Genomic DNA, 14039 nt, shown 5'->3' on the forward strand with positions numbered 1-14039 from the left:
ATATATATAATAAATATTATAATTTTATTTATTCATTATAAATATTTTTAAAATATATATAAAAATAAATATTTTTAGAAAACTATATTTTAAAAATTTACTATATTTTAAAAATTACTGTATTTTAAAAATTAATTAAAATTATAAAATATATTTAAATATCTGCATATTATGTAGTATTGAAATAATTTGTAAAATAATTATTTTCACATTGATTTATTTATTTTTAATTTTTTTTATATCTATACCAAAAATTTAAAAATTAATTTATAAAATATATTATTTTTAAATATGTATATATGTAATTAGTTTATATTCATCTTGCTCTTTCACTTTTTTTCATCTTTCATTTTTTACATAGTGTTTCCAATCACTTACATATATAGTTTCAGGTAAAAGTAAAAAAGCGCGAAAGCAAGGTAAAGTAAAGAATCAGAAAGTCTAGCGGTTTTGAATTGTCATTTGTTATATGAATGTGTTATATTGTTTTATAATAAATTTTATTATTATTTATAGTTATTATAGAAAAATAAAGAAATCTAATGGTAACAAACATTAATTAACTACTGAAAAATTAAAAAAAAAAGATATAAATAGAAAGAAATATTTTTATATCTATTATTTTTAATATCGAATGATTCTTTATGTTTCTTTAGGTTATTTTATTTGTTCATTATATTCTTCAAAATATATTTCATTCGTTTTTATCAATAATAAATATAATAAATATATCGATATTATATTGTTTTAAGTATAATATGAATTTGAAAATATTATGTTCTTTTATAGTTTTTTTTCCATTATAATTATAATATCTTTAATTCTAAAATCAAAACGGTTTATTCATTTAAATAATAATTAAATAATAATTTAAATAATAATAAATCAAAATAAAGAAAAATTTTTTCATTTTAATGATTTTAATAAATTTTTGTCTTTTTTAATCAATAGAATCAAAAACAATTTTCACCCGAAAAGAAAGAAAAGATGTCAAAGAAATGTGCTTTGGATAAATTAGAAAATACACCTACAAAATTATTAAAAACTGATACAAATCATTTAATATCAAAAGTTAGAACAGCTTTATTTCAAGATAAAAATTGTGAATCAAAACTGAAAAATGTAACATTGAGTACTAAAAATTTTTATAATTACTCTGAGACAAAAATTTATAAGATCAGTCCTGAAATACCAAAAGAAAAACGTCAAGAATATCATATAAGACGTGTGCCTTATCATAGGAAATATATTAAAAGACATTCCATAGGAGGTATCAATGCTGGTGTATCACATGGTATCAAAAAACCAAAACCAAAAACAAATTTAACTAGTACAAAATATAATAATAACATAGAGATTAATGATATATCAAGCAATATACAAAAAAATTTATCACAAAAAATTAAAATACCAGAATCAGAGATAGTAACTAATACATCACCAGAAATTGATCTTAATAAACGCTTTTTCAAAATTAAAAAATCGTCAAAAAAAAGTTCTTCACCTATAGTAACTATAAGTAATAATGTAAAATTAAAAATTGAATCAAATGGTAAAATGGTATTAAATCAAAAGAATGAAAGTCAATCTCATAAACGGCAAAAACTTGTAGACATTTCTTTTGATGCAACTGATTTATCAGTAGATGAGCCAGAATTAGAAACTACAATAGAAAAAGATAAAGTAGCTAATATATTAAAAATTTTAGAAAATGATTGGGCTGATGATGATTATGATACAATGGAAGTATTAACTAATGAAAGACTTGAACATGTTTCACCATTAAAATCAGTATTAAATAATGTCACAATGTCACCAACAAGTGAAAGTAATATGACATTAACTACAAATATCAAAGATATTAGTATACCAACAGTTCTGAAGAATATTCCTTTAGATAATAATGAAAATACAGAACAAAAATATTATCCATTATTTAATAAAGGATATTCTGCTAATAAAGAATTTAAGTAAGCAAAATATTTAAAAATTTTATTTAAAATATTTAATTAATTTCTAAATCATTTCTTATAATTATATCAATTTTAGTGAAATTAATAAAAAATTAAATAATGGAAAAGAAAACACAAATTGGCAATTATCTATGAAATTAAATGGTTGTGATAATCAATATCAACTGGATGTTGGACAAAAAAATTTTGGAGCAACACAATGTATAGAATGTGGTATTGTGTATCAAATAGGAGATCCAGAAGATGAAAATGCTCATTTAAACTGTCATAACAATAAGAAAAGTTTAAAATTTCCGGTATGCATAAATTATATATACATAGCTTATTTAAATAATATTTTGGATATTTTATTTTGAAAATTTAGGGTTGGAAAACGGAACGTGTAGTTATAGAAGATCCTCTTACATCAAGTCGAATAATCTTAATAGAACCAGGTGACTCAAAATTATATTGGAAGAAAGTGAATGAAGTTTTAGTATATGTAGACAGAGATTTAGGATTAGGTGACACAAAATTATCAGATTATGAACAAAAAAAAGTAATAGCAAAAAATACAAGATAAAGCAATTTTATTAGAAATTTTCTTTTTAATAAAATTCTAATACAATTACTTATTTAGGTTTATTTATATATAAGAGATAAACTCATCATAGGAGTGCTAGTCGCAGAACATATAACAACTGCATATCGCATGATACCTGAATTATTAGAATTAGATTGTTGTACGGCAGAAAGTAGTCCTGCTAAATGTGGTATAAATGTTGTATGGACTGATTTAAGTCATCGTAAACAAGGTATAGCTACTAAATTGGTTGATATATTAAGGTAAATATCTATATTACTTAAAAATAATTTAAAAATTGTTTCTATAATTATATATTAAAATATTAATAATTAATAATTTTTTTAATTATTTCAGAGCTAATTTTTATTTCGGTTATGTTATGTCTATAGATGATATAGCATTTTCAATTCCAACTCCAAGTGGAAAAATATTTGCTGAAAAATATACCAAAACACGAAATTTCAAAGTATATAGTTAAAATTTGATATTAATAAAAAGTTCAAAATTTATAATAATAATACATAGCTAAATTTATAATAATTTGTGTACAAAAAATATATATTGTGGAAATTATTATCAATATATTTTATATTTACAGAGAACATTTTTTTTTATTGTTTTACTTAGTTTACGTTAATCAAATAATTAATTTAAATTTTTTTTACTATGTTTATTTAAAAATTTATTAAAATTTTATTTTATTTATTTATTTCTAAATAAAATTTTAAATATTATAGTTATAGTAATATTACTATTTTTATTATGAAATATTTTTATTTATTTTAATATTTTATTACTATGCAAATTCAAATATTTTACTTATTATTTAACTTAAATACATAATTTATTATTTTTATAGTACAAATACAAATAAAAAAGATTAGTTTCTTAATTTTAATACTTTATGTATTTTTATTTTGTACGCATTTCTTTTTTAAATATTTTATTACATCAAATGTTTGTAAAAAAAAAAAATAAAAAATAATATCACACAATTTTTATATAAGTTATATTTTTATTCAGTTTATATCCAAAATATAAACAATTAACGGTAACATTTCTTATAAAATTACTTAAAAATTACTTAGAAAATAATAATGAATTCTAATTGAATACATTTACTATATAAAAAATAAAATATAAAAAGGAAAAAATACTAATTTTACTTATGATACAGAATAATTTTTTATCGAATGCGATCATTATAATATTATAGTATTATCAAAGGCAAATACTTTTTTCGATATTACACTACAATATTATAATAATAGTAATACTGATTAATACTTTTGAGGAAAAGATTCGATTTGTATATAATTGTATGAAAAATAATTTTTATAATGATGATTAATTTAAGAATTGTCAGAAATATATACTTATAAATAATATAATATAAACAGGAACTACCATCTTCTGTTTCTTGACGAACGGTTATAATCATATTTATCTACTCGTTCAAAGTGTTTATCATTCGCTCGCTTTCCTTTCCATGCTTTGTGACGCTCAGCCATTTGATATAACTCTTCAGGTACTTCCTGTATAAATAAAAATACATATATAAATATATACATATATAAAAGTTGAATCAATATAAATATATAAATATATTAAAACATACTTGGTTTGCTTCTTCTAAAATATTAATTAAATCCTTTGCGTGTGTCCAATCTTTCCTGGTCATGAAGGTAATACTTTCCCCGCTACGTCCTGCACGACCAGTACGACCGACTCGATGAACGTATTCTTCTATATCTCTCGGAAAGTCATAATTTAATACATGTCTAAAATAAATTTATTTGATTAAAATTTAAGTTAATTTAAGTTTGATTAAAATTCTAAAATATATAAAATTAAACATACGTAATGTCTTCGATATCGATGCCTCTACTGGCAACATCTGTGGCTAATAAAATTTGTACTTCACCAGTTTTTAGATCTTCTAATGCTTGTTCACGATCTGATTGTTCTCTTCCCCCGTGTATGCTTTGACAATTAACACTTTGTAAAGCTAAGTCACTTGCTACATCATCAACTTTAGTCTTCTTTCCAAAAAATATAATAACTTTATCATTCGGGGTCATTTTACGAAAAAACTCGTACATCTGTTAAAACAAGAAAAGAATGTTATTCACAATTTTATATTTTAAAACATTGAAAGTATTTTTCATTTGATAATAAAATTTTGTACCATATCAGTTTTCTCTTCTTCGTCAACAATATAAACTTTTTGCATAACAGTATGCACTGTAGCTAGATCAAGAGATCCTACAAATACTTGAATTGGATGTTTCATATATGATTGAGCTAAGCGTCTAACACCTTGAGGCCATGTCGCACTAAAATACAAATGTATTATTTAATATTATTACACATACATATTGCTTATGGTATTATAATATTATATTGGTTATGATATATAAATAATATTTTTTTAATTTTGTTTTAATACAAAATTTTATTTACCTTGTCATTACTGTTTGTCTATCAGGTCTAATGTCTAATAAAGTTTTTCTAATTTGAGGTTCAAATCCCATATCGAGCATACGATCTGCTTCGTCTAATACCAAATATGTAATTGAGCTAATATTTAAGATTTTTGCCTCTACAAGATCATTTAATCTTCCAGGTGTTGCTATAACGATTTCTACACCTTCGGTCACTACATTTACTTGTTTTTTGCGACTTCCACCTCCATATAAACAAACCCTTTAATAATATATTAATAATATATTTATAAAAATACATTTATAATTATAATTACATATATAATTTTAAAATAATTTTAAAATATATTATAATTTTACTTACGCTTTTATACCATGATAGGAATATTTATTTACTTCTTTTTCAATTTGTAATGCTAATTCTCTAGTTGGTGCCATAATAAGGACATTTGGTCCTTTTCTTTCAACTCTAGGTGTTTGTTGACCTTCGATATGAATTAATGCAGGAAGTAAAAATGCCAAGGTTTTTCCTGTAAATGTATATTAATAATGTATATTATTGTAAATATTAATAAAATAATTTATTTTTTACAGATTAGGCAATATTATCATTTATTAATATACCTGTGCCAGTTTGCGCTATTCCAATAAGATCTCTACCACTAAGGAGAATCGGCCATGCCTGTGATTGAATTGGACTTGGTTTAACAAATTTTTGTTTTTTAATTTCATCGAGTATTTCAGGATATACCTATAATATTTAAATATATTTTTTTTATTCATTTAAATATATAGATTAATAATTTAGATCAATAGATAAATTTACCTCAAATGCTTGTTCAAATGTTTCAATGGGATTGGGTATTTTTAAGAGGTCTACATTATTATTTCCTTTTTCTTCAAACACATGTTTAACTTCTATATTATTATTTGTTTTTCTAATATGAGCCACCTGTTCCTTCGTCATAGCTGTAACTGTTGGATGCTCCTTATAAAAGTTTTTAATAATTGGTGGAAACTTTGACCATTTTTCTTTTTGATATTCATCCTAATTAACAAAAAAATTTATAAATAATATATATATATAAATTTATTTTACATTTTTTATTTTTTTATTATTTTTTAATTAACTTACACATTCTTTACTTGCTGCTGTCCAGTCAAAGTTGCGAAAATCAATCTTCGGTTTGGTTTCATCTTGTTGTTTTTCTATAGAAAATATAGGTTTTATTTCTTTTTGTTCTATAGGAACATCTTTTAAGCTTTCTTCGATTAATATTTTAGCCTGTTTTTGTGCTTCTTTGGTCCCAATGATTGTAACTGAAGTAGTACTACTACCAGTAGATCTGTCAACCTATGATATAATTATTTGTTTTTTATATATAATGAATTAAATTTTGATTTTTCATATTTTATTATTATAAATATATTTTAATATATAGATTTCAAAATAATTTAAAAGATAAATATCATTTCTATTTTTTATTTTAATGTATAATAATACATAATATCATATATTAAAATATGTACTATACATATATTGAAATAATATTGAAATAAATAATAATTTAATAAATATAATTCCTATTAATCAAAATACAAAATATGAAAAACTATGAAAAATTATATGCTATAACAAAATATTTGTTATTTAAATATTGTCTTTTATTATATATATCTGTTATTTAAATGTTATTCTAAAATATAATTAAATATTTTCTTTATAAAAATAAAATTTATAATATTTAATTAATACTTACATGAATTTTAGTTTTTGTTTTATCTTGTAATTCTCTTATGTTACTACCACTTTTTCCAATTAATTTTCCAATTTTTTCAGTATTAACTTGTATTACAAACTTTTGATTGGAATTAGTTGAAACAAAATTTGAATAATGTTCTTTTTTACCAGTTCTATAATTTTTAAAATTATTTCCATTGCTATGTTTTGAATGAGTTTTTGTATAATTTTGGAATTCCATTCTACAAATAACGCACATGCAAAATATATTTTTATTTGATTTTTAGAATTATATAAATGTAAAATTAAAAAATAAAATTATAAGAAAATTAAGATATATTGTAATGAAAACTATAAGTGTATTTTTCTTAAAGTTGTAATACCTTTATACACTATTGATTCTTGAAGATCAAAAATCTAAATCAACAACTTCTAAAAAAACACTCGTGACGATTGAAATGGCGATTCTAACCACTACTAAACTACATAAATCACTAAACGTTTACAACTTCAACCGTTTTCGGAAAAAAATTTTCCTGAAACAGCTAGAGGAGTTGCAAGCAGAACCGTCACTGCTACTCTACTCTAGCTATTAACTAAGTGTGGACGATGTTCGTCGGTTAATAAATATCTGTAGAAGAGTAAGAGAGTGGGGAAATAATATTATACCACGTGACTCAGTCGAGCGAATCATCGCCTCTTGCATGTGCAACATTGCTCCCCCACTCTTCTATTCTTCAAATCCTTTTGAATTTGCCACATGCATGATTGAAAGAGTGGGAGAAAGTATTAGTCTGGCAGAGCTTAGAAATGAAAGTAGGGAGAATAACGGGTGTTTCATTTGTATTGTATTATCAAGAAAGGGATGAAAAGAAGAGATGGAATGGAAAAAGATGGAAAAGAAAAAGAAAGGAGAAGAAAAGAAAAATCTTATTTATATATTTAAATAATTTCTAATTCAGGTAATGTAGTAACAATACAATGTAGTACAATATGTAGTAAATAAAATAAACTATAGTAATGTGTATATAACTTTATATGAGATTTTGTTTAATTGATTGTATAATCAATAAAATTGATGATACAATATTAGCGTCATTTATTATTATAAATATCTGAATTTATAAACTTATATAAAAGTCTCTTAAATTTTAAATTAAAAGTCTTTTATTTAAAAAGTTTATTTATTATTTAATATATTATTATAATATTGTAAAATATTTATAATCTTTTATTAAAATTATGTTTAGCAGATCAATTCATTTATATTATTTATTTTATAATTCATGTAAATTCTTTCGTGATCGATATATTTTATTACATGCTTATTTATTTTAATTAAAATATAAAAGTATTTTCTAAAGTACGATATTTGTATTTTTTTTAATATCTACGAAATTTAGTTAATATTTTTAATTAATGAGAAATAAAAATTCTATATTTTATAGAATCATTCTTTTATACAGGTTTTAAAAGCAATAATCGGGATACAATTCACATAATATTATACATAATAACATCAAATATGATGCAAATTATGACTATTGCTTTCGAATAATGCTTCTTGCTAGAAAATTATTTCATATATGAATTTTTTTATATTAATAGTGTTAAACTTTTTTAAAAATAATAACGTTAGTAACATTTTTAATATTTCTATACACATTTGCGTTTCACTTACTATTCCGTTTTCCTATTTTATAAACGAACTTATTTATATACAAAAGAATTATACCTGATTTTATTATCCTTTACAAAAGATGGAAAAGAAGAAAACCATTAAATCTATTGAAATTTTCAAATTATTATAGGAACAAAAGAGAAGGGAAAGGAAAGACTTATTTAAACAATTTCTACCACAGGTAATAAATAATATAAATTATAATAACGTGTATATAGTCTTACACAGACAAAGTTTTATTTACGATTTTATGAACAACGAAACAGATAATACATTAAGTAGCGGTATCTTTTAATATAAATATCTGAATTTATAAAAATCTCTTAAATTTTAAATTAAAATCTTTTATTAAAAAATTTGTTTAAACTTGTTTAAACTTTTAGAATATTATTTACAGTTTTTCATTAAAATTGTAGCAGTTCAATTCATTTATACTATTTGATTAATATTTCATATAAATTTTTTCATGATCGATATATTTTATCACATATTTATTTATTTTAATAGAAATATTTTAATAGAAATATAAAAATATTTTCTAGAATGTGATATTTGTATCTTTATATATATATATATTTTTATAAATAATAAAATATATCTACAAAGTTTAATTAATGTGTTTAGTTAATGAGAAATAAAAATTCTACATTTTATAGGACCATTCTTTTATTAAAGGCTTTAAAAATAATAATCAGGATCCAATTCACATAATATTATACATAGTGACATCAAATAATAATATTATGATTATTGCTTTCGAATAATGCTTCTTGCAAGAGAATTATTTTGTATATGAATTTTTTTATATTAATAATATTAAATTTTTAAAAATAATAATGTTAATGAAATTTTTAATATTTCTGTATACATTTGCGTTTCACTTACTATTCCGATTTTCTATTTTATAAATGAACTTTGTCTATATTATATACAAAAGAATTATACCTGATTTTGTTATCCTTTATAAAAGATGAAAAAGAAGAAAACCATTTAATCTATTGAAATTTTCAAATTATTATAGGAAGAAAAGGGAAAGGAAAGATTTATTTAAACTACCTCAGATAATGAAAAAAAAGTAAATAATATAAATTATAATATATATATATATATATATATATATATATATATATATATATATATATAATATAGACGAGATTTTGTTTCTGATTTTATAAATAATGAAATAAATAATACATCATTAAATAGCGATATTTTTTAATATAAATTGAAATTATAAAAATCTTTTAAATTTTAGATTAAAATCTTTTTAAAAAAATTTGTTTAAATTTATTTAGAGTATTATTTATGGCTTTTTATTAAAATTATACATAACAGTTTCATTGATACTATTTATTTTAAAATTCATTCTTCCGTGATATAAATAGATTCTTCCGTGATCGATATATTCACTTATTTTATTCACTTATTAATAGAAATTAGTAAAATATTAATAGAAATAAATGTATTTTCTAAAGTATGATATTTATATCTTTTTTTTTATAAATAATAAAATATATCTACGAAGTTTAATTAATGTGTTAGTTAATGACAAATAAAAATTTTATATTTTATCTATATTATATATAAATCTTTTTTTACAGAATCATTCTCTTATTAGAAGTTTTAAAAGCAATAGCCGTGATCCAATTCATATAATTGCAACATTACATATAACATCAAATAATGATATCATGCGAATCACGACTACTACTTTCAAAATCTCTTGAATGAAAATTGTCTTATATACAAATTTTATAATATTTTTAACAATATTAAAATTTTAAAAATAATAATGTTAATATTTCTTTATACACATTTACATTTCATTTGTTCTTTCTTACTTCATAAACGTGCCTTGTATATGAAAGAATTGTATCTAATTTTATTAACTTTTATTTAAAAGGTAAAATAGAAAAAGAAAGACATTACATCTATTGAAATTTTCAAATTTTTATTCTTCTAATCACGGTAAACAAAATATACCGTTAAAGGATAATGTACCGTTAAAGGATAATGTACCGTAATAAAAGTTCCTATTTCATTATTCTATAAAATTTATGGTTTCTAAAATTATATAGATCTTCATTATATATTTATTTTCTATGCTGAGGATAGGGATTAGAAATATTAATTTACATTTTTACAAATTTAATAATAAAATGTAATATTTAAATTTCTATTTGTATTTAACAGTTGCAATAAAATAAAAAAATATTAATTAATAAAACTAAATAAGAATTAAACTATGATCAATTTATTAAATATTATTTTACAAACAGGAATTATTTGATATTTTAAAATTGTAAAATCCTGTTATTATGTAAACAATATCACTATAGAGGCAGTTATAATTTGATGCCTCTTGTATTATATATTTCCTGGAAACACTCCGTTTTCAATCTGTTCATGCCATTTTTCTATCCAAGCATTTGGGCACATTGCATTATATACTTTTTTGAAATATTGACATGCTTCATACTCTTCATTATGTCGTTTTTTGCAACGGTGAAAATCCAAAAAACTAGTATAACAATATCTGCATTTAAAATAAACAGAAATAAATAACATAGTATTGAATGTTTATAAATATTGAAATATAATATCAATTTGTTCTTTGTTTACCTTGTCTGGTTTTGATTTGGAAATCTTGGATCATATGGTGCTGTGTTTGGTTTCAATTCGATGGAGGGAGTTATTGATGTCGCATTTCCAAGTTCTGTATATTTAACCATATTGATGCTGCTTAACAAGTTACAAGTTATTTAATCTATTATATTTATTGAAAGCGCTACAAACAGTCACCCTCCCTTTTTCCCACAAGGCAAACTCTTTACATGTTTGTCTCTCGCTCTAGTCCTTTTGTCTCTTGCATCACTTAATACACTATCACAAACATTAATTACTTCTTCACTTGCAGTCCATATTATATTAATAATATTTTTTAAGTTGAAATATTTAATAATTTGATACTATATATATATATCTATAATTTCTCATTAATATATACTGTACATTCTATCTAATAATTGAAAAAAAGAAAAAATTTTGCTTGTATATGTTTTTACAGAGATTTTTTTTGTTAAATAATGAATAGATGTACTTCAAAGCTTTCTCAAACTTAAATAATTTTAGTATAAGTAGATGTCTTATTTAAACTTGGTTGATAGCTGTTCTTCTATATTTAAATGCAACCATAATTTAATTAAAAAAACACAGCATCTTTTGAAAGCACATTCATTGTAGATAAAACAAAGTAACAAAATAGGAAATAGAACTAAAATCAGCTATTTAACCAATGGTCTTGTGTTGTCTTCTTCCTGACAACAAACTTCTCTGTATTTTTTCACTTCAGCCATATAGAGTGACCAGGCATCCTTAGGTTGTTCAACAGTTTGTTCAGTCTTTGGCTTAGCAACCATTCCAGTTTTTAAAATTCTGCCTCCTCGCCTCTTTCCTACCATTAAAGGTGGAGGAATAACAGTCTTCTCTTCCAAAACAGAAGTCATTGGTTTTTGTGCAGGTTGCATTTGTTCCTGCATTTTTTTAAACATTTCCATAAAGCTACCATCATTTTTAAAAGCATTAGATTGTGGAGGAACAACAGGATGAGATATAGTTGTTTCTGTATTATCTTCAGCAATATCCGATTCATATGATGGTGCTCTATGATATCTACGGCTTTCTCTGCCTCTATGTCTATCTTTACTTCTATTACGACTACGACTACGTCTCCTATCTCTAGAACGTGATCTTCCTCTTGATCTAGATCTTGATCTATCTCTTCTAGAATATTTTCGTGATCGATCTCTATCTCTATCTCGATCTTTATCTCTATCAGGAGAACGAGATCGTCTATGTGATCTACTTGGTGGAGATTTTGAAGTACTGCGTCTTCTCCTACGCCTGTCCTGTGGCGAATCATTTCGGGATGTTCTACTGCTTCTATAGTCCGAAGGTGAAGGTGAACGACGTGATGACATTCTATTTTTGTACCCATCATATGTTGTATAACTTGCACTATACATAGGAGGCGAAGGCGGAGCTGGTGGTGAATCTGTATTGGACTTGGAACTGCGTTCATGCCGCTTTGAATCCATTGTTGCGCTTGTGTGCCTCTCTCACCAGGCTGAATGGATAGATGGACACCTATAAGGATAGAAACTGCCTTCTATAAGTACACTGTCCATTTCTTCTTACCAAGCCTTTATCTGATTGGTATTTAATGTACGCGTTTGCAAGAGACAAGCAGACTTATAGCGAGAGAACAAAATGTATTTTAATTGCCATTAACATAAATAAAATTCAATCAAAGCTATTAAAGTTTTATCTTCAGTTATGCTTGAATTATTGAATTAAATTTTATCTAATCATTTATTATATTATAAAATATATTATAAAAAATCTAGCTTTGATTGTATTCTTATTTAAATATATTTTAATATTTTATTACAAATACTAATTTCTAATAAATAACCTATTTTTTTATAAAATAATTTTATATTGTTATATAATTCTAAAATTTTTATATTTTGTTATAATGTTTATAATATTCTCATTTATGAGATTAGAATTTAAATTAGTTGCATTGTATAATTTAAATCTGTAATAATGCCTATATTAAAATTCTGAAAGATATATGAATTATATATTTGATATGTCAAAAATTAATATAGAATATATTTTCAAAGATAAATCGAAAATTTCAAAAAATTTAACATTGATTTATAATTAAATGTAACATGTATTTTTTATTTTGATATTGTAGTGAAAAAAATTAGTAAAATTAGCTTCATTATTTTTTTTATTCATGATGTATTAAAATATTTTAAAATTTTCACCGACATAAGCAATAAAAAGAAAACAAAGAAGCATAAAAAGATAAAGGACATAGAATTTGATAGAAAACCTTTATCCATAATTAAATATGATCTTCAATTATTATATAAATTAATTTCCATAAAAATATAAGTAAAGTTTCTATAAGAACTTTCTTAAATATGACATTGACGATATTACAGTTACCTAAATAGCTTATAATTACACGAAATATCTTTATATAAAATACCTTAGTCAGCCGTGCGATTGAAAACAAAATGGCCACTAGGCAAACTGCGCCAAACTGTTACGTCATACATGTATGTCTAAGCATAGTTAAATCTGATTTTGAGAAGATTTGTAAGAGTAAAGAATATATTTCTATGTTTCTCCGACAGAGTTCGCTCAAAATTTAATTGTATGATTTTTTTATGAAATCTTTTATTAAAACAAGAAATATCAAATTAATATTAATTATATAAAAAAAAATTTAGATATTATAAATGAATTTTATGAATTTTATGTATTTGTATATTTATGTACATATTATATCATAATTAATTAAAGTAAATATATTATGAAAATTTTTACAAATTATATTACAAATAATATCCATTTATAATATAAAAGATATATTTGTTGTTAAATTTTATTTATTTATAGTAATATTCATAATACTTTTCTTAAGAAATAGTATTATTTAAAAATATTTACAATTGCTAATAATTATGAAATAATTAATAATATTAATTTATATAAATTATTAATAAAAATTAATAAAATATTAATAAAAAACTTTTGGATATTCGAAAATTATAGA

At 22.3% G+C, this 14039-nt stretch overlaps 3 protein-coding genes across 9 annotated transcripts; 1 reads left to right on the forward strand and 2 right to left on the reverse strand.

The window, feature by feature from the left end:
• The first annotated feature begins 313 nt into the window (after window positions 1-313).
• On the forward strand, window positions 314-3140 carry LOC108003537 (N-acetyltransferase ESCO1). 2 transcript variants are annotated; one of them, XM_062079344.1, is made up of 6 exons: window positions 314-419; window positions 952-1970; window positions 2050-2269; window positions 2338-2511; window positions 2593-2798; window positions 2893-3140. In XM_062079344.1, the coding sequence occupies exons 2-6, from the start codon at window positions 988-990 to the stop codon at window positions 3014-3016; spliced, it is 1707 nt and encodes a 568-aa protein (XP_061935328.1). In that variant the 5' UTR covers window positions 314-419; window positions 952-987; the 3' UTR covers window positions 3017-3140. The 2 variants fall into 2 exon arrangements, with proteins under 2 accessions (XP_061935328.1, XP_061935327.1); XM_062079343.1 differs by having other exon boundaries at window positions 409-545.
• A 393-nt stretch (window positions 3141-3533) lies between these two features.
• Window positions 3534-7369, reverse strand: LOC108003542 (probable ATP-dependent RNA helicase DDX43). The gene is made up of 11 exons (XM_062079342.1): window positions 7107-7369; window positions 6743-6965; window positions 6118-6336; window positions 5809-6030; window positions 5607-5733; window positions 5347-5512; window positions 5002-5244; window positions 4727-4874; window positions 4399-4640; window positions 4157-4319; window positions 3534-4073 (listed from the first exon to the last, which is right to left on the reverse strand). Exons 2-11 carry the CDS (start codon window positions 6962-6964, stop codon window positions 3942-3944), a joined length of 1884 nt encoding a protein of 627 aa, XP_061935326.1. The 5' UTR covers window position 6965; window positions 7107-7369; the 3' UTR covers window positions 3534-3941.
• Window positions 7370-10642: 3273 nt separating this feature from the next.
• LOC107993406 (cytochrome c oxidase subunit 6B2) lies at window positions 10643-13628 on the reverse strand. Of its 6 annotated transcripts, none has more exons than XM_017049803.3 (3): window positions 13470-13617; window positions 11027-11143; window positions 10643-10940 (listed from the first exon to the last, which is right to left on the reverse strand). In XM_017049803.3, exons 2-3 carry the CDS (start codon window positions 11134-11136, stop codon window positions 10772-10774), a joined length of 279 nt encoding a protein of 92 aa, XP_016905292.1. In that variant the 5' UTR covers window positions 11137-11143; window positions 13470-13617; the 3' UTR covers window positions 10643-10771. The 6 variants fall into 6 exon arrangements, with proteins under 6 accessions (XP_016905292.1, XP_016905299.1, XP_061935334.1 ...); XM_017049810.3 differs by having other exon boundaries at window positions 11027-11146; window positions 13470-13561; XM_062079350.1 differs by having other exon boundaries at window positions 11027-12550; window positions 13470-13528.
• Window positions 13629-14039: the final 411 nt, after the last annotated feature.

This window comes from Apis cerana, linkage group LG9 (assembly GCF_029169275.1).
Source record: "Apis cerana isolate GH-2021 linkage group LG9, AcerK_1.0, whole genome shotgun sequence".
Taxonomy (NCBI): domain Eukaryota; kingdom Metazoa; phylum Arthropoda; class Insecta; order Hymenoptera; family Apidae; genus Apis; species Apis cerana.

Coding starts and splice junctions, on each gene's coding strand:
- LOC108003537 (XM_062079343.1), top strand. Junction 2,270..2,337: donor AGAAAAGTTTAAAATTTCCG/GTATGCATAAAT, acceptor TTGAAAATTTAG/GGTTGGAAAACGGAACGTGT. Junction 2,512..2,592: donor CAGATTATGAACAAAAAAAA/GTAATAGCAAAA, acceptor TTACTTATTTAG/GTTTATTTATATATAAGAGA.
- LOC108003542 (XM_062079342.1), bottom strand. CDS start 6,964: ATGGAATTCCAAAATTATACAAAAACTCATTCAAAACATAGCAATGGA. Junction 6,031..6,117: donor CAGCAGCAAGTAAAGAATGT/GTAAGTTAATTA, acceptor TTTGTTAATTAG/GATGAATATCAAAAAGAAAA. Junction 4,875..5,001: donor AGACAAACAGTAATGACAAG/GTAAATAAAATT, acceptor TTTGTATTTTAG/TGCGACATGGCCTCAAGGTG.
- LOC107993406 (XM_028669930.2), bottom strand. CDS start 12,501: ATGGATTCAAAGCGGCATGAACGCAGTTCCAAGTCCAATACAGATTCA.